This window comes from Clarias gariepinus, chromosome 10 (assembly GCF_024256425.1).
Source record: "Clarias gariepinus isolate MV-2021 ecotype Netherlands chromosome 10, CGAR_prim_01v2, whole genome shotgun sequence".
NCBI classification, from domain to species: Eukaryota; Metazoa; Chordata; class Actinopteri; order Siluriformes; family Clariidae; genus Clarias; species Clarias gariepinus.
The window spans coordinates 33,418,437-33,439,554 of NC_071109.1; the positions used below are offsets into that span (position 1 = coordinate 33,418,437).

Here is a 21,118-nt window from a genome sequence, read left to right on the forward strand (position 1 = left end):
TCGTTTGCAAAATTTGTTGTCCCTTTTTTCCAAATGAGAATCGATAAGGGAATCAATAAAGAATCGAATCGTTAAGCAGAATTGAAAATGGAATTGGAATCGTAAAAATCTTATCAATTCCCATCCCTACTCCCGACTGAGTGGTAATAGTAATCTTAATGTGGGAGCCCCCTAGTGACGGGGAGGGATTGGACACGACTAAATTAGGTGTTAAAAAAGAAAGAAAAAAAGAAAGAAAGGGAAAAAAGTATTGTGACATAAATTAAAGAGATAGCACAATCACAGTCTCCCTACTCATACACACACATTTGCTCTACGTTATGCACACCTGGAACTTTGTGGACATAGTGCTGCTTGTGACTGCACATCGTTTTTTCATTTCAATTGCATTTCAACTTTATTTTATTACTTGTACTGTACATAGTGTAAATTTTACAGCTAAAAGTTTCCCTATATTTACTATATTTGTGTAATTTTTTAATATGATCTTATTATTTCATATTTTGTATTCTTTATTAGAATATATTCGATTTTTTCCTTTTCTTTAATTTAAGATCATGGGCGGTCGTACAAGCATGTCACTGCATATCATACGCTGTATTGCTCTACATACTCTGTGACAAATGAGATTAAAATTTGAAATTAAACTTTCAATTTGTTTTTGCAACATGTAGGGAAGGAGTCTCCAGTGTTACTAAATCTATAACTTTAATTTTTCTCTCTCACACACACGCACACACATCATGTTTTGCATACGAGTTGAAAGAAATGTGTGTGTGTGTGTGTGTGTGGCCTGCAGGGGCGCCCTTTACTCCTTATGATTTTCTTGGGAGTTGAACTGTAGTGTAAGTGTAGGGAGTGTGTGAAGTGGACTTCTGATCGGGTGCAGATGTACTGTAGGAGTGTGTGTGTGTGAGAAAGACAGTGAGAGAGAGAGAGAGAGTGTGTGTGTGTGTGTGAGAGAGAGGGGGACGGATTAGTGATTTTGCGCTGTTTGTTGCGTCAAAACCGGCTGAAAAAGTTCAAAGACTCCAGACACGGTAACAAAGTCGCGCGCGCGCGCGTCTGTTCTTCATTCATGCATGAAAGTTAATCTCTAAAATGTAGCGTGTTTGTGTTATTTGTTTGGAATCTGTTTATTGTCCGTTTCCCGAGTAGTTTTTATTGTCTTTCTGCTGGTTCTCCTTGGAACCTTCTAACCCCGGGGTTCTGCTTAGAACTGTTGAGGTGCGCGAGCTCGAGAACTTTGATGTGGAATGTGAGAATGTAACCAGTTGGAGATGTTAATAAGCAGAGTGTAGCCTGGGTGATGATATCAGTAAATTCCTGAAAAGCAAGATGTTTTATGTGTGTTATGGAATGTGTTTGATGTCTTTGTGATAAACGTGTAAAAAAAAAAGATGTGGTGTTTAGATTTAAACAAGACAACAGTTAACAGGCTTTGATTGGATATTTAATAATTCAGCTGCAATAATTCTTATAACTGATATACTGATGCAGCGAGCAGGAGCTTCTCGGTTTTTGGTGAAGTTGTTTAGTGAAAAACAAACAGACAATATAAACCAGAGCTACTGTATGTTTAATAGTGGAAGTAAGAGTATTTAAACACACACACACACAGACACAATGTGATGGGAACTCAGGAGTTAAACAGCTGTGTGTTCATAAAAAATCATGTTAGTGAAACTCATAAAAAAAAAAGGTTTCAGTTTCCGTGAAAGCAGAAAGACTGGACTGTAGAACGATGGAAAAATGTCCTGAGGTTCACGGCCATGAAGCGATCCATCGGCCATCATGCATAGTGTCCACTGTACAAGCCTCTGTTATGATTTCCACGTGAAATCACCAGGTTATCACGTCTATGGAGGGTTTCTTCCTCCCTGATGGTACAGCCGTATTCCAGGACTCCAGAGTGTGAAAATGTCTCTGGGAGCACGAGGAATCAAATTTTTTTCACAGACTGAGAGTCTTTGGGTCGTGCTGGAGAATTTATGGAGGCTATGTTAATTCAGCTGTTTATGCTAATAAATATCGTAAAGCTCTGCATGAGGTTGTTGAGATGATGCTCTGACTACTGTTAAAGGTGAAGGCGCTCCACTGAGTTATTGGTGAAGCTCTTGTTTTTTTTGTTAGTTTTTTTTCCACAGGAAAATAGGCATGATGTTTATACCGTACATATCTGAGTTTCCCTTTAATTTCAGTCAAAGAAAAACAAGGATCTTCCAAAAAGTAAAGCGTGTGTGTAGGAAACCGGTTCCTCCAGTAAACCACTAAGGATTAAGAGATTGGTTTCATTTAGAGATCTGAAGGGGAACAAAGGATTTGAAGAGTTTGTAAATGTGGTTCTTTAGTATTACTAGTTTCTTAAAGCAGCTGTAGGTGATTTGTTTTTCAAAAAAACAGACAACTGAACTATAAAATCTCTGTAGCTCAGTTTTAATGCAGCGTAATGTGATTAATTACTCACACAGATTTCTGACTGTGTTACCTGTTCCTGAACGACAGTTTATTTAATATAACATTTGTAAGATCCATTTTCACTAAAAGAGAAATTTATTATTATTATTATTTATTACTATTATTATGAGATATGATGGCACGAGGGACGGGAATCACGAGGAACCTTATGATACAATATCACGATTCCTGGGTGCCAATTAAATTTTTCACAAATTTATAAATATCCCAATTTGATATTCATTTTTTTCTTACAATTCTAAAGAAACTTTGCAAAGAGTTTGCTCGTACTACTCAGAATGCTGAGCTGTATGCATAGTTAATTTTGCACCACCTGTACGATTAAAGAGCAACAGCAACATTTTACCACTTTGATGCAAACATGAATAGATAAAACAAAAATATAAATAAAAAATTCCTCTGATCTTTATACATTATATATCTTTAGTTTTATTTTTCAGCTTCTTGGCATGTTTACACACTTAAAAAAAAATTATATCATAAAATATATAAAAAAGCAGGGTGGTTTAACCTTTTCTGCTTTTATTGTGTTACTTTGTTGCTTCAGCGACCTGCCGTTTTTCACTCAGAGTTTTACAGCATAAAAATAAACCCTTTTAGCAGAACTTGACATCGCCTGTTAACAGTGTTGTACAAGTTCACACTTAAGAGAGAGCTAGCTCAAAGTTCATGCGCATTGAAATAAATGAGTTCATCTTCAAAGTTCACAATTTTTAATTTTTAACTAACTTTACAGTCTCACAAATGATCTAGTCCACGTACATGTCTTCTGAACAAGGTTCCCTGAGCAGTGCAGTATGTTTCACATCACCGGAGAGGTCTGATCCTTGCAAGATTCGCTTCATCCCTGACTGATCTCACTAAAGAGAGAGAGAGAGAGAGAGAGAGAGAGCATGTCTTTCTTTGGCTCACAGAATTTTAGAGATAAAATAAATTGACTGCGTGAAGGCTTCTCCGCTCATGTTCACCTTCCTGCGTAGTAATGACACTTATTCACTTATTTTTACGGCAAAAAGCGGAACTGTTCCATTCACCGAACAATGAACGTGTGAAAAGAACGGTGCTTGTCTCATGGGTTCATGCACAACACTGTCTGTTTACATTAATAAATAAATCAGCATACAAACCAGATCCGAACTGGGAAGCTGAACATCACCAGATGGCTGCTGTAGCTCCTAAATGACGGAATACAGCTCATGATTTCTCTCGCTCTCTCTGTAAGCTAAATCTACACTTAAACACTTAAACAAAGTTCCCCTCGTCCTTATATAATCAGAGGAGGGGGGTCTGGTCCTGGACATTTTGAAGTTAGTTTTAGATAAAGTTATGCAGACTTGAAGAATGAGAGGAAGATTACTGTGGGTCTGTTCCTCTTACAGTCGAACATCCAGGCGTGTCATTAATGGTGATGTGTTGCCGGTCTGGACATCGATGTCAGTCTTGGTTATATAGCATAGAGACATTTTTTCACCTTGTATGTAATACACACTGTAGTCAAGGTAAGAGTGACTGATGGAGTAACAAAGTGATGGAGCGACTCACGGAGTGCCTGACGGGGTGACAGAGTAACTGACGGAGTGACTGACGGAATGTGAGAGTGACAGACGCAGTGACTGATCTTTCTCAGCCCGGCCCTGAGACACGTAGGCTCCTCCTAGGTACATTATTCCTATTGATGTACTATGCAGGAAAGAGGGGTGCCAATACTTTGTGCCACTCGGCAGTTACATTGTATTCAGTAATGAGAATAACACTGCGTTTAGTTTCCTGTCAGTAACGGTTTCGGGCCTGTACAGTCTGGTTCCTGTTCACTGCCGTTGGTATTTTTTCCCTCAGGGCAGGTTAATCTGAACCTTAGCACGCAACCTAGTTGTGTAAGCTTTGTGAGTTTTGTGTACGCGTGTTGTCTAAATCAAACACACTGAATCACCGTGTGTAATTACACACTCGCTGTTTGTACAGCATCCTGTGCACACCTGTGTGGGTACGGGCTGAGCACAGATACTGTACTGCAGACGTGCAAACAAACCTTCAACTGAGACGTACAGAATCACACCTTCATCTGCTTGGTGTGTGTGTGTGTGTGTGTGTGTGTTTAGCGAGCTTGTTTGGGCTCGTCTGAAAAACATAGACGTTGCATACCAGCACACATGCCAGCTTGTCGAGTTCCTCTCACCGTTCAGAGGTGTGCAGTGCATTCTGGGTAAATTCTGTTTTTGAAGTCTGATTAACTGATCATTAATTACACAATTATTTAATCAGTAAAGGACAAAGAGAGGTGTGTGTTTATAAACACAATTAGAATGTAGCCTAACTGTGATGAGATTTTGTGTGTGTGTGTGTGTGTGTGTGTGTGTGTATACAGTTACATTTGACACTGTAATCCTGGAAAAGGCTCAGTCTGACTGTCTGGTCGAGTGCTTGATGCAGAAACTGATTGACTGACTGAATAAATAAGTAAATCACGGAGAGACTGACAGAATGACCGACTGGTGGGGTGATTAGTAGAGAGACTGGTGAGGTGATAAGTGGAGAGACTGGTGGGGTGATTAGTAGAGAGACTGGTGGGGTGATTAGTGGAGAGACTGGTGGGGTGATAAGTGGAGAGACTGGTGGGGTGATTAATAAAGAGACTGGTGGGGTGATTAGTGGAGAGACTGGTAGAGAGACTGGTGGGGTGATTAGTGGAGAGACTGGTGGGGTGATAAGTGGAGAGACTGGTGGAGTTGATTGATGGAGAGACAGTTGGACTACTGACTGATTGACAGAATGTCTGTTTTAGTGACTGCTGGAGTTAGAGGACTGACTGACTAAATAAACGACAGACAGACATTCAGAGAGGCAGAGAGAAACAGACGGAGAGACAGACGGACAGGCAAGCAGACTAATGGACAGAGATCAATAAAGACGGATTGACAGACAGACTGATTACTTACTGACTCCCTGATGGAATTCCAGACTGAGTAATTCACAGCCAATCAGAAGACAGCACACAGCTCTCAGCCAATCAGAAGAGTCTGTACAGTTGGGTGGGACTGTACGTTAATACAGCACTGTATAGAGTGATGAAGGCGAGACATTTTCACCCTCGGTGTGAACGTTAAAAAGGAAGTGAAAGTTTTTGTGGTGTTTTTAACTAGAATCTATTATTAAAAGGTGTTAATTCTACGTGTTTGTGTCACAATCATTCTGTCTGTATTACAAACACCAGCGTGACTTAATGCTCTTATTAGTTTTCATGAGTCCTGTTGGGTTTCAGAGGTCAGATGGTGAACAGCCCTGAGAGAGAAACGTCTCACATTGTGTTTGTTTTTATTATCTCAGATTAGAAGAAAGAGGAAGGAAAGAGGGACGAGGCGCTCTCCCCTCATCTCTACTTCAGCTCACACAACTTCCTGATTCTCTTTCAAATGAGACGAAACTGAACCATAAGACGTGTCTGGTTGTGCGTGTGTGAAACGCAAGACTGATTTGTGGTGCTATATATGAGCCATATCAGCAGAACTTCAAAAAAAACATATTAACAGCTGGACATGGACAGACAGACAGACAGACAGACGGACAGGAAGATAGAAAGATAAAGGGAATAGCAGATAAGCAGATGGACAAAAAGGTGGCAGAAAAGACGGACAGACCGATGGACAGAGACGTATGGCTTTGCAGGCTGAGAGACGAATGGATGGACAGACTGGCGTAGACACACACATAGAGGGGAACGATGCACACAGACAGAAGGACTGACAGACAGGTAGATGGATCGGCAGATGGAGAGAAAAACGGACCGTTGTAGGGAATGACGGACAGACAGACAGATAACATCATCATGTTACAGAAAATAAAGAGACATACAAATCTAAATACATATTTACGTCAACACTGAAACATTTTTCAGGAGAAAACTAAGATAAAAGATGAAAAAAGGAATGGAGACGTCTCACACTTTCTGCTTTGCTACGATTCGACTTCTGCAGTGAAATGTGAGCGTCGCACACTCCCACGGCGTTTCCGATTTTTATAAATTACTCTATAGCAGAAAAAAACAAGTTTGTATTTTTTAGAAGCAGATTTTTTTTCAAACTTTTTTTTATAGATCTGAGCAGTTTTTAAAAGAGGTGTGTGTGTATGAGAGAAGTCGGTGTGTCAGCAGTCTGTCTGATGAGTTTTGCAGCAGTTGCATTTTCCAAGGCCGTTTTTCTGATGTCTGTTCCTGTCTTTGTGTGTGTGTGTGTGTGTGTGCTTTCAGATGGATAACGACGGTTACGTCCTCAGTATCCCCGTCCCGATGCTGCAGCGTGGCGTTTCCGACTCGAACCTTTACTCCTTGAAAGACCTCGAGCAGAAGATCCTGAAGGCGAAGGAGCAGCTGAGGGTGGAGCGGATAGAGCAGGACGACAACGTGGCCGAGTTCCTCAAGCTGGTGAACATCGCGGATAAGCAGCAGGTGGCGAGAATCCGGCATGTGTTTGAGAAGAAGAACCAGAAAACGACGCAAAACATCAACCAGTTACAGAAGAAGCTAGAGCAGTACTACAAACGCATGAAGGAGAGCGAGAACAACAACAACAACATCGGTTCCTCCAAGAACAGCAGCCCTAAAGATGCAGCTAAAGATCAGGTTTCCAAGGTCTCACCGAGCCTGGAGAGATTAAAACCCAGCGCTCCCATGGTGCTACTCACACCACCATCCTTCTTCAACAAGCCGAGAGAGTTTGCAAACCTCATCCGGAACAAATTCGGCAGCGCGGACAACATCGCTCAGCTCAAGACCTCTCTGGAAGAAGGTGGAGGCCGTGTGCTGAGCGGGAGCACCAGCCTTGTCAGCCAGTCGAAGTTCCGCAGCGGCATCGATGATGACCAGTTCTCCATGGGAACCACGGCTTCGGAGGACAGTAACGGAAATCCTGAAGTCCAGAAATATGACCAAAACGACATCAACATGGTGCTGGGGGAACTCCAGGAGATTCGTCAGTCCCAAATCCAACTCGCTGAAGACATGGAGGTTCTGAAGGTGAACCTGAGTGAAGACGACACCTTCCTCACACAGAGGCTCGAGGAGGAGAGAGACAGGTTAGTTTATACGTCTCCAAGTTTTAATGGATGAGCACTGAATTCCAGCACTGCTGCTTCATTCCCCTCTCTCTCTCTCTCTCTCTCTCTCGGTCACAGGATGGAGCGTCTGGAGGAGCAGCTCAACGATCTGGTTGAACTTCACCAGCATGAGATGGCGAATCTGAAGCAGGAGTTAGCTAGCATCGAGGAGAAAGTGGCTTATCAGGCTAACGAGAGAGCCAGAGACCTGCAGGTAACCTTTCACTCGGACAGGAAGTGGAGAAAAGAGGAACTTCCTGTTGGGACATTTTCACTCACCGCGCTCTAGTGTGTAATCAGTAGAAGTAAGACCTGGGAACGCTGAATCTGATCCTGTGATTGAACTCAACAGCTCAGTATTATTTTTCCTGTTGTGTCCCATTACTCCACAGCTTTACGGGTGGAGACTTCAAAGTGTCCAAATCCATTTTTAAAAAGATCTCTTAAAGCTGTTTTTAAATCCTTAGGGTGTGTTTCTTCTGTATTTCCACCAGAGGGCGCTGAGAACCGCCTTTGTACAGTGGATATCTTCACTGTACAAGTTCTAAGAATTTTTTTTCTGACTTCGATTCAATTATTGATTTAAAAATAATTTCATAAATGTTAAGTAATTTAATAAAAAAATATTTAAAAGATAAAAGTAAAATAAATTAAATTTTATGTTACATAAAAGTCTGAATGGTTAGTATTTAAAACACATACATAGTAGAGCAATGTTTTATATATCTAATATTTTAAAACATATATTATTTACTGAATTAATTTCCGTATTATTTGGATACTGAACATTTGACACTTTTACCAAACATTACCAAAATATCATGAAGAGTAAAAAAAAAAAAAAGGAAAAATAACAGTTTAAAATAAATAGACTTATAATAATTATGAAGGTTAATGATGCAACTTTTTCATGATTATGATTAGTTTGTTTCTTAATAGATAATTTTTCTTAAGGTACTGTAAAGCTCTGTAAGATTAATTTATCCTTTATAATGTTTGCAAATCTAATGTGTGTGTGTGTGTGTGTGTGTTTCAGGAGGTGCTGGACTCGTGTAACTCTCGCCTGTGTAAGTTGGAGCAGCAGGTACAGGTGGTGCAGGTGGAGACTGAAGGTGTGTTTAGCCGTAACCTGCTTGTTAAAATCATTAACGTGCTGCTGGCCGTCGTCACGCTGCTGCTGGTGTGTGTTTCCACGGTGACACGGTGCATCATGACCGGCGTGCGGAGCCGTTATCACCTGGTGGGGGCGGTGTTGGGCGCGGTGCTGATCGCTCTGGTCTGGAGGAGTAACGAGAGACTGAACACTAACAAAGAAATGCATCAGACAAACACCGGACTCTGATCCAAACACCTCAGTGGAGAACCCGAACCCGGACCCGGACCTGGAACCCGACCCTGAACCCGAACCCGGACCCTGCACTTTGACACTGGTCTCTAAAGGTGTATCCGGTCTGAATCAGAGTGAAATCGATTCTTTTGATTGATTTCATTCTATTTGATGTAGTCTGGGTTCACACTGCACAAGGACAAAAATAATATACTTTGTATTGGTCCAAAATGTAAACAGCTTTTACTGAATGTGAGTACAGATTTTTAAGACAAATCAGCTTCATGTCTGTCTTTCGTCCTCATAAAATTGAGGCAGGAAACACACCGGGTTCAGCTCACACACACTAAACACCGTGTATGTGAAAGCACACTAACTCTCATCACAAACACTGGCTGTAAACTGTAATCTGAACCTGAACGCTGCAAAGGGAGGAATCTTTCACTCAGTCTTTCAATCACAATTTCTATATTATTTGTTGTGTGAAAACAGAATTGTTCATTTTTTAATTGCTTTAGTTTTTTTTCTCAGTACGTTTTATTCCTTATAAATCTGTAAACCAGGGTGCCAATATTTACCGGTTAGATTTATGATTTTTCACTCGGACACACTCCTCTGCTTTTTCCGCTGAAACATCCGTCAGGACGAACCTCACTCCCTGCTGGTGTCCGAGCGGATCAACCCCACGGGGAGAACACAGGAAGTCACATAGACACAGTTGTGCTTGTTTTTCCTTTGCACCAAATTTATCTATGTGACCTTTGACCTGTGAACCTCAAACAACCATGATAGAAAAAAAATAAAAATGAGGGTTAAGCATTTCTTCCTAAATATACCAGTTTTCAGTAATAAAAGTTCACATTTTCGGTGTTCTTATGTCATCATTATTTTTTTTTATATGCAATAAGTATTTTGTGTAAAAGTATTTTTGTAGATTTATTTTAAGTTTTTTTTTCACCAGTTATAAAAGAGAAAGTTTTGAGGTTTACATCATACTATTAGATTTTATGTTATTGTGCAATATATAGTGTAAATAAATCATGTCTGCTCTTAGCCTGGAGCTGTTCTTTATAAAATCTGTGCATTTATTTCTACTTGTTTTTATTAATATTTTTTTTCACTAGCAGCGCTGGTCCATGTGTGAGACGTCCATTACACCGGACTCACACCGCAGCGCCACACTCGCACAGTATACACACTCGCTCACATCAGTGTCTCATGTAGGAACATAATCTCGATGTTGGAGGTGAAAGAGAAAGATGATCCTGATGATCCAGGACAGAAACTATTTAAGTTAAACCTTAGAGATCAGCTCTCACACTTTTTAAAACTCACATTTTAGAATTTGTACATCGTCTGCTGCAATGTGTGTAGTTTCATGTTTGGCCCCATAGGGGGAGCACTGCTTCCAAAAGTGGAGAGAATGCTGGAGCTATAACGTTGGGTAATATATACATACTGTGTACACAGACACGAATGCACCATGTTCTGGGTGTTAAACGTGTGAGTGAGTAAGGTTTAATTATTAATACAAGATGAATTAACACTTCTTTCTTTAGTGCCTGTAAGAGCGACGCCTGGCCCAGGTGTAGAATCAGTGGAGGCCAGTGGTGACTGTGGAGGAAACCAGAGAACCTGGTGGAAACCCAGCAAGCACGCGGAGAACATGCTAACTCCATGAACACGGACCCCAGGCGAGAATCGAACCCAGGACCTGTCAGTCTGAGGCTACAGTGCTAACCGCTAAGGCACCGTTCCGCCTATAAAAACAGATGAATTACAAAAAATGTGAAAAACTTAAATAATTATAATAGTAATAAAAAAAAAGTCTTGAAATTTTGCATTTCCAAGAATTTCAATGAGTGCCCTGGGGTCGTTCCTTTTCCCGGCCGTTTCACAGGAGTGTTTGGGGGAGTTTCTTTAACGACTACAAACACTGAAATGATGAAACTTTATTAATTATTATAAATCACCACACACACACTTTGAAGAGCTTTAAGACTGAGCTCTACAGTAAGTCACGCAGGTGAATTTCCACCACGGCTCCCAAAATCCTCAGCAACAACAAATCCGTGGGTTTGTGGCACATAAAGACATTTTGGTCCTCTTGAGAAGTAAAGCTGCCTCTGGAGATGTCTCAGTTTCCTCTTTGATTCAGTTCATTGATAATCCACACACACACACACACACACACACAGCGTTGTCTGTACTGACACTCCATAGATCTGTTCCGGTGAAGCTGACCGCCTGACTGTAACTGATCAGGAATAAAACCATCACCATAATGTTTGTGTGTGTGGAGTGAGTGTGTGTGTGTGTGTGTGTGAGACAGCTGATGTTTGATAGGCGATATAAACTTGTGTGTGTGTGTGTGTGTGTGTGTGTGTGCATGCTCTGGAACATGTTATTCCCTGGTCTGTCTATGTTCTGACCCCTGATTCGGACCCTGACTACAATTTGGGGAAACACTATTACAGAGACACAGTGTCCTGCAGGTATTCCTAGGTTTTGACCATTTGTTGTGGATGATGAGGATGATGAGGATGATGAGGATGATGAGGATGATGAGGGTGATGACGATGATGGATTTTTTCCCCTCTGATACCAGGTCTGTTATAATATTACCCCTGTCATAACACACCGTCCTCGTGTTCCTCTGTCCGCTCCTCATCTGCACCGCCATCTTAATGTTCACTCCACGTAGTAGTCCTTACTAGAACAGTGACACATGATTACATCATGACAGTCTCTAATCGTACAGTGTGACTTGAGTCGGGTTATTTTAGCTGGTTATGACAATCCCAAACCAGCTAATTAGCATGCCAGGTAAATTAGAACGGCAGCTATAATGTGCAAACTGCCACGGGAGCTGGGTAGATTGTTGTTGTTGTTGTTGTTGTTGTTGCTGCTGCAGAGGGCAAAGTAACGATGGAACTCAAATGGTTTTATGTTCTCCAGCAAATGAAATACGCAGTTACATGAGCATTACATACTGTTAGTATAAGCAATGATTAGAGATGATAAAGCTCAGAATGTGTGTGTGTGTGTGTGTGTGTGTGTGTGTGTAAGATGAAAATGTCGTCTCACTGAGAAGACTATAAAGAAGTGAATCATTTTTATCCCGGTCGATGTTGAAGTGAGTACCATGTGTCAGTGCTGAGGGACAGGACTATTATCTCCGACTCTAACATCTCTCTAAATAACCCATAATTGCAGCGTCACATTATAACGTGTTCAATCTGATAATATCGAGCGCCATTGTGATGTGATAAAGGAGCAACCAATCAGGGGTAATTTGCACATATTAATGGCATTACCTGCGTTCTGTTCTCTCTTGGGTCTTAGTGCGTACGAGCAGGATAATTAAACCTGAACCCCGGCTTACACAACAGCTCAGATCTTTACAGGTCAGAGATTAGTCCGGTTCGTTATCAACCCCCCCCCCCCGATCCTAAAGAGGGTTTATTCGGCATATAATCGGCGTGAATAATAAATGATGCTTCAGTAGTGCACGGATAATTATTTTCCTCAAGATGTACGCGTCTCCAACACATAAAATAAAGCAAGCTTCCAAGAGATGAATTTGATCACGATACATCGTGTTGAAAATCTGGCAGCTGTTTCATAAACTGAATTTGAAGCAATTAAAAAACTTTTCTTGCCGTTTAGAAAACGGACAGACTCTAGTGACCGCACGTACATTGTTACGAAGCATGATGCATGGAGACAGCTAAACTTTACATACTGTTGTTTTAAAAATATGAGGCTGAGTCAAAAATTATCCGCACTATATCAGCATCTCTTATCAGCTCATAAAAGAAGGGCAGTGATTTTTTTTTTTTTTGGAGGTCTGGGGGTGTACCAGGTGCTAAAACAATTCATGGATGAGCATTAACAGAAGCGTTTGGATATCTGCAAACTAGATTCGGAGCGATACTCCAATAAGGGAAGTGAAAGTTTCTTAAAGAGAATCATTACTGGTGACCAGACACGGATTCATCACTACAAGTCTGCGAGTAAACGGCAGAGTACGGAATTGAAACATCCTCAATCCCAGACGAGATAAAGTTCTACACTCGACCATCAGCTGAAAAATTTATCAACGCTTACCGTTTTCTTGGATTCTCAAGGGCCAGAAGTATTGGAACATCATCATGAAATAGTTCGACAATCGACAGTGCTCGTTACAGTGAGACACTTATTGAAAAGACTAAACTTTGGATTAAACAGACGATTAATATCAGAGGGCGTCGTGATCTTGCACAGTGATGTCTGTACACTTTTGCAGTTGATGCAGGACCAACAGCTCCATGGAAGATGCCATTTCATCTGCTCTCCATCCAACCCTTTCACACTTGGACTCCAAAGATTCCTGGTTTCCTCCAGAGATTTTTGGTTCAGCATTTAACACAATCATCCCCCAGTAACTAATAAACAAACTGAAGCACGTGGGACTCAACTCCCCTCTCTGTAACTGGGACAAACATCCAAGACCATCATGCTAAGCACAGAGGTGCCACAAGGGTGCATGCTCAGTCTGCTGCTCTTCACCCTGTTGACCCATTATTGTGTACCCAGTTACAGTACCAACCACATCGTCAAGTTCGCAGATGACACGACTGTAGTGGGCCACATCACATGGACAGGAGTGAGGTGAGCCGACTGGTCCAGTGGTGTAACAACAACCATCTCTTCCTTAACATGAGAACTGCCCACTAATCAGCACCATACCATAGCGGAGAGGGTGAGCAGCACCAAGTTCATAAGGCTGCATATCTCTGAGAACCTTTCCTGGATGACAAACACCACATCGCTGGCCAAGAAAACTGAAACTGAATGAAACAGAATACTTTTAGCTGTAGGAAATTAAAGGTCTTTTCTTGGAATTACCGTAAGCAAGAATCTTCTTTTTGTCCGTTGTCTTGTATATTAAATATCATCCTCTGCTTTAGATGTTTCAGTTTGATTTTTTATTGAAAACAAAACTGTTGTAAGCTTTGGAAAACTTTAAGTATTTGAATTCTTTTCTTTTCTCTTATTTTTGAGTGCAGGTTAATAAATGTTGTTCTGGGCCGCACGTTAATAAATGATGTCAAAAGCAATCATTAAATGAGTTCACCGCTTGTGGACAGTAGGGGGACCTTAACGCCAAGCCCGCGGGTTACATGCCTAGCGTGGTGGGTAAACAGGCTACTGACAAACTCTCTATATTAAAATTGGCGATGTAAACACATGATAAGAGAGAAGAGAAACTGTACTTCGTCCACACTGTCAACACTCTGAGGTGTTAAAGCATCCGACCTATAAGTCCTGATCTCACTCCTGTTTGGTGAAGACGGCGGTGCATTCGTAGCTCGCAGCTCAGCCTTAAAACAATTTTCTTAAGAAGGAATAAAAAAAAGCTTGTGGACAGATGGACAACGTGCATTATATACATATACATAAAAGGTTATGTTAAAAAATGATATATTTGTCTTTTTAAAAATTTAATTCAAATAAATTCTAAATGCAGATTATTTGTGACTCAAACAGACGCCTTTCAATTTGTGAAAATGTCCGGTGTTAGTCATAGTGAAGCTTTACCAGGGTCGGGCACACCCATCAGTGTATTTCACCTACATCCGTTCTTTAGTTTATTTTGATTCTGAGCGATACAGAGAGCAGAGAAATGTTTCCTGCCGCTTTGTCAGGGTCGAAACTTAATTTCACCCAAATTGAGGAGCCTAAACTACATTTCTAATGATTGTTAAGGAGGCACTGACAGTAGGCAGAGAGCACACTGCTGGTGTTTCTTTAGCATTAGTGTCGAGAACAACGTGATTAAGCGCTTGTTAGAGTCGTATTTGGAGTTCGGTTAGGTCTCATCGCTGCAGCCCTGCCTCTCGAAACTTATACGCACCCGGACCAGACCGATTTTTATTAATTATCCTCAAACCGAAACATATTTTTATTCCTTATCCTCAAAATGAAACATACAAAAAACAAGCCCCAGAAAATTATGTATAACTATTAGTGCTTGACATAAATGTGCTAGTGTATGTACAGGTTTAACCTTCATACAGTGCTGTTGATCAGAAGGTGTTGATTAATTGTCTAGAACAGCAGCTCTAACAGCTATTATTATTATTATTATTATTATTATTATTATTTATAATAATAAATAATATTAAAGCACTCGCTCTGATACGCTATCTCATTCACAATGACACTCTATAATTGCTGATATGAAATTTTTCTTTGTATTAACATTCATGGAAGGAGTCTCCAGTGTCAGCTGTATCAATGTGCTTGTTATTTGCATTTAAATAAAATCACATGAATATAATGTATTGTTGATTATGCATGGGCTGACTAATTAATATTGTGTATTCGTCAACTTTACTAACAAAACATAAGATAAATGTTAACTTCTGTCACACCTGGTATTTTAGCAATAATTGATTTTTTTTTTCTGCCATGGTTTAGCTTAGTGCTACATACTGCTAGCCAGCTAATCACTAATCACATCGATTCAGCGCGTTCAGTTCTACACTGAGGTTAATACGAGAATATTTTTTCTGTTAAAATAATCACTTTGCAGTTTAAACGAGAGAGATCTGTGTTATTTGCTTTGTTTCTCAGCCCTGTGATGTTACTGCTGAAGTTTTAGTGAACAGGACCTGATGTGGCATTAGATCTGTGTGAGATCCTGTGATGAAGCAGCGTAGAGAAGACAGATGACAGCGCGAGGCCACGCTACCCCGCACCGTCACCTCCTCTCAGACTTCCAGTGGCTAAAGAGCAGAGAGGGAAAAACAGGCCCGCTGACTTTTCCTGCTTTTAGAGCAATCTCCACCGATGGCACCATCAAAGGAAATGGGCCACATTCACAAAGTATAAAAGATTAGGTCTGTTAGAAGGAAAGATGAGGCTTAAGAAAAGAGGCGCGGGGCTCCTGGATGCGCCGGGCTCATTGTCGAGTGTGAAAAACAGCACGGGTGCGCGCAAGTTCCACCTCAAAGGGAAGGGATTACAGGAACACAGCTGGACAGAATGCCATAAAACCACATTTTTAGAAGTGCGTGTCCTCTCTCGGGAGACTCGCGACATCTGATTAGCATTAAAGTAGTGGATTTGTGGCAGTCCTGCTATTACGGCTAATATGATCTATATTACAGATCGTAACGCACGTCACACTCGCTCAGGGTTCTGCTGCAGGGTGGGGCCAGAAGAACTGCAGCTTTACAATTAAGCATAGTGTTTATTATTATTATTATTATTATTATTATTATTTATAAGATAATAATAAAAATGAATATGTTTAAACATGGAAACATTAGTACATTTAAATTAGATCCTTAACAAGAGGAAAGAAGGATAAACAGATTAGAAAATAAAATCTGCTCAGTTTTGATGTGGGATAAAGACAAGATAATGAAGTTGTTATTGAATGTCCTGAGCTCCAGGTCAGATTTACGGCTTATCTCAGAAAATCCTCATTCTGATAAAATATATGGAGTAGAATAGAAAGAAAATCTGATAACCTAATAAGTCCAGAGATTTAACTGAAGAATAAAGATTTTGTGTGTGTGTGTGTGTGTGTGTTGAGAGAGAAACAATAATAGAAATAGAATACTGAAATATCATCAGATGCTCTATTTCTCTTACATCACAGCAACTTGTTTTTTAAAGTTTATTAAAGAACATTATATGAAATGTATTCGAGTCTAACCGGGACTTTTTTGTTTTGTACAGAATAACAGAACACGGTTCTGAGAGTAAAAACTCCCTTTATTCCTCTATATAATCTCCTGCTACACTAATGCACTTATCCCAGTGTTTCACTTGTGCTTGGACACCATCAAGGTAGAAAGTTTTCTCAGGATGCTGAAGCCCTGATCTGACTGCCTGTCTAATTCACATCTGAAACGCCGGTCTCCCAGGAACTCCTTTAACATCCCAAACATGTGGAAATGTCTTGAAGCGAGGTCAGGACTGTACGGGAGGGGGGTGGTGATAACTCCCAGCCGAGTTCCTGTAATGTGTGAGTGGTGTTGGTGAATGAGTGTGTGTACAGTTCACACACACAGATGTGTCTCTTCCACAAGTCATCCTACAAGTTTCAGTAATCAGACGTTCCACTTTTTAAATGCAGTGAGCTTCGAGCCACCTCGGCCAGGATCGTCACCCACGGACGTACGGCCTTCTTTAAAATGTTTCCACCATTTAAATATTTTACTGCGGCTCATCACCGCAGTAAAATCAAAGTTTTTTGTAAATGTCAATCACTTTTATGTCACAAACCTGCACAATCTACCCAGCACATCCAGGTCATAGCTCCACCCAAGGTTTTCTGTGCGTCCCTGGCTGATTACCTAAGTACACCTGTACCTAATTTGGCAATAGACTTTTGGCTTTAAATAGATGCCGAAGATCTCACTCCTCGCCGATGTATCTTACTTGCGTGCCTTTTGTCCCGTTTCATCAGTGTTTTTTCCTATTGCTCTATTTCTGTGTTCGACCTCGCCCGTTTTCAGGATTCCGTCTCGTGCCTAACCCTTTGGATTATCTGCCTGTGTATTTTCTTACGTGCATGACCTCGCAAGCTCTCTGGACTTCGGATAAGTACTTACGATTTGGATTCGTTCGCCCTCACTACTGGACCACGGTATACCGACCCCTGCCTGGTAAAGACGACTCTTCTCATCCTTCGCTTCTCCTTCTTCACAAGCCGGCTTTCACCCTACGATACAGACACTTCCGTGTTCGCGGATCACAGGAGAGCGCTCGCGCTGCGCAACGACCTTCATTCTCACAGAGAAAGAATTAAATCGCCGCTTTCTGCATTCCATCCTTGGTGCGCTAAACGTTTTAAAACCAAGAAACACTCGCTAAGACCCGAGAGGATTCCCGCTCTCTACTTCCGGGATTGTGGAGATTCCCTCACGTCATAGCCCCGCCTCCTCTCTCGTCACTAGAGGCTTTTCCATTCCGTCAGTCACCAAGCACACACACACACACACACACACACACGCATCACTGCTCGGACTGCACCAACACACTAAACATTCCTGGATTTTAAAAAGACCTCTTGGAAGGAACTGTCTGCTTTTGGGTTCACTCTTATCCAGCCCCGACCGTGACAGTATACATCGGCCATGACAAACCCAGCAGACTTGGATCAGTTACGACAGGCGCTTTCACAACAGGGGGCGCTGCTGGGTTCCCACCAGCAAAGTATCCAGCAGGTTACCCAGACTCTCTCATCTATCACCTCGCAACTTCAGCAGCTACTAGCCAGTCCTCCTTCAGCCCCAGTACACACTCCACCTCATGAACCTCGGCTACCTAACCCACAGCCTTACAGCGGTGAACCGGGAACCTGCCGTTCCTTCCTGTCCCAATGTTCCCTGCTGTTGGAGCTTCAAGCATCCTCCTTCCCCACTGAGCGCTCAAAGGTGGCTTTTGTGATCACGCTCCTCACTGACCGGGCCCGTGAATGGGGAACCGCAGTTTGGGACGCAAATGACCCATGCTGCTCTTCTTTTAAATCATTCACTGATGAGATGAGGAGGGTATTCGACCGCTCCCACACGGGCAGAGAGGCAGCCAGACATCTACTGGAGCTTCGTCAAGGTTCTCGTTCTGCCTATGATTACGCAATTGAGTTCCGTACGCTGGCTGCATCCGCAAACTGGGACACCCAAGCCCTTTATGACGCTTTTCTCCATGGTCTCTCGGAGGATGTTAAGGACCACTTAATCAGCCAGGAACTCCCCAGCGATCTAAATGGCCTCATGGACCTAGCTGGACGTATGGACGCTCGACTGACACAGAGGCGTCATGCTCCAACCACCTTTGCACCCAGGTATTCTGCCCCATCCAGGCAGCCTCCCAGTTCTGCTTCTTGGCCAAGCCCCAGACCAGCCCCGGAACCCATGCAGGTGGGGCGTGCCCGGATCTCTCCTGAGGAACGTCAACGGAGGCTCCAGTCAGGCGCCTGTCTCTACTGTGGTCAAACGGGTCATTATCGCCTCCAATGCCCATTAAAAGCCAAGCCCCTCCGGTGAACTTAGGGGCCCTGGAGGGGCCGGTCATCAACTCTTCCCCTAGCACACGCCCACTCCTCTCAGCGTTTATCATAGTACTAGGCAAGGCTCATGCTACTCCTGTACTAATCGACTCCGGGTCGGATCAGAACCTTATCTCCACCGCAAAGGTCAAGGAACTTAACCTCCCTACGCTAGCGCTAGAGAACCCACTGGCCGTTCGGGCCCTTGATGGAACCCTCCTGCCTGCCATCACCCGACGGAAGGTCCCGATAACTCTACAGGTGTCTGGCAATCACACCGAAGAAACATCCTTCTTGGTCATGCAGAACGCCCATTCACCTATAGTTCTCGGACGCCCATGGTTGACTCGTCACAACCCTCACATTGACTGGTCCAAGGACACCATTCTGGAATGGAGTCCTCTGTGCTTGTCTTCCTGTCTTAAGTCAGCTCACTGTTCACCAACCTCGGCCTCTGACAATGAAGAGTTTCCTGACCTCTCAGCTGTTCCTCCTGACTATTCTGACCTCAAGCAGGTCTTCAGCAAATCGCGGGCCCTCTCTCTGCCACCTCACAGACCTTATGACTGCGCTATTGACCTTCTCCCGGGTTCCACACCTCCCAGAGGGAGACTTTATTCGCTGTCGTCACAGGAGAGAGAGGCTATGGATAAGTATATCTCAGAATCCCTGGCTGCCGACATCATCCGTCCTTCTTCGTCCCCTGCCGGAGCTGGATTCTTCTTTGTGGCTAAAAAAGATAAGACGCTACGGTCGTGCATTGATTACAGAGGCTTAAATGAGATAACAATCAAGAATTGTTACCCTCTTCCTCTCATGTCGACGGCCTTCAATCTTCTCCAGGGAGCCAATGTTTTTACTAAACTCGACCTTCGTAACGCCTACCATCTAGTCAGGATAAAAAACGGAGATGAGTGGAAGACTGCTTTTAACACCCCATCGGGACACTATGAATACCTCGTGGTGCCGTTCGGTCTTGCCAACGCACCGGCCGTGTTTCAGTCTTTAGTCAACGACGTTCTCAGGGACTTCTTGAACACGTTCGTATTTGTCTATCTGGACGACATCCTGATTTTCTCTCACTCCCTGGAGGAACACAGAGTGCACGTTCGTCAAGTCCTACAGAGGCTTCTTGAGAACCAACTGTTTGTAAAGGCAGAGAAGTGCGAGTTCCATTGTCTCCTTTCTTGGCTTCATTATCGCCCCATCTAAGGTCCAGATGGACCCAGCTAAGGTGAAAGCAGTGACCGACTGGCCTAGACCAGTCACTCGAAAGGATCTCCAGCGCTTCCTTGGGTTCGCAAATTTTTATCGTCGGTTTATCCGAAATTATAGCTCAGTCGCAGCCCTGCTCATCGCCCTCACGTCCACCAAGAACCCCTTTCGGTGGTCCGATCAAGCAGAGGATTCATTTGCCAAACTTAAGAATCGCTTTACCTCAGCACCCATCCTCACCCAACCGGATCCCACTCTTCAGTTCGTATTGGAAGTAGACGCGTCAGACTCCGGGGTTGGGGCGGTGCTCTCTCAGAGATCGCCTACCGATGGCAAACTACACCCCTGCTGCTATTTCTCTCGCCGCCTATCGACCTCAGAGAGAAACTATGGAATCGGCGACCGAGAGCTACTCGCAATTAAACTGGCACTGGAGGAATGGAGACACTGGCTCGAGGGGACCGAGGTTCCATTTCTCATTTGGACGGACCACAAAAACCTTGAGTATCTCAGATCGGCCAAACGTCTAAATGCTCGTCAAGCAAGATGGTCCTTATTTTTCTCCCGTTTTAATTTCTCTCTCTCTTTTCGACCAGGGAGCAAGAACACCAAGCCCGATTCCCTCTCCCGTCAGTTCACCTCAGTCACAGAAGAGACTCCAATTTCCACCATCCTGCCGTCTCAAAGTCTCATCGGAGCTACTTCCCTCGACATCGAATCTTTGGTTAAGCAGGGCCTAGAACAAGAGCATGACGGCCCAGAAGCACCACCGGGCAAGCTCTTTGTACCATTGGCAGCTCGTCCCCAAGTTCTCAAATGGGGTCACAGTTCACGATTAGCCTGTCACCCTGGTGGAGCTCGCACCCTCGCTCTGGTACAGCAGCGCTTTTGGTGGCCTTCGATCAAAGACGACACTCGCCAATTTGTCGCTGCCTGCGACGTCTGTGCTCGCAATAAGA

General features: G+C 42.9%; 2 protein-coding genes across 6 annotated transcripts in view; both read left to right on the top strand.

Annotated features, from left to right (window-relative positions):
* gabarapl2 (GABA(A) receptor-associated protein like 2) overlaps nt 1-21,118 on the top strand; it is a 238,337-nt gene that overhangs the window by 101,062 nt on the left and 116,157 nt on the right. The window lies entirely within an intron of this gene.
* Nucleotides 851-9,969, top strand: LOC128532347 (transmembrane and coiled-coil domain protein 3-like). 5 transcript variants are annotated; one of them, XM_053506611.1, is made up of 4 exons: nt 851-1,040; nt 6,722-7,545; nt 7,645-7,780; nt 8,603-9,969. In XM_053506611.1, exons 2-4 carry the CDS (start codon nt 6,722-6,724, stop codon nt 8,906-8,908), a joined length of 1,266 nt encoding a protein of 421 aa, XP_053362586.1. In that variant the 5' UTR covers nt 851-1,040; the 3' UTR covers nt 8,909-9,969. The 5 variants fall into 5 exon arrangements, with proteins under 5 accessions (XP_053362586.1, XP_053362588.1, XP_053362585.1 ...); XM_053506613.1 differs by lacking the exon at nt 851-1,040 and adding an exon at nt 4,088-4,681; XM_053506610.1 differs by lacking the exon at nt 851-1,040 and adding an exon at nt 5,174-6,226.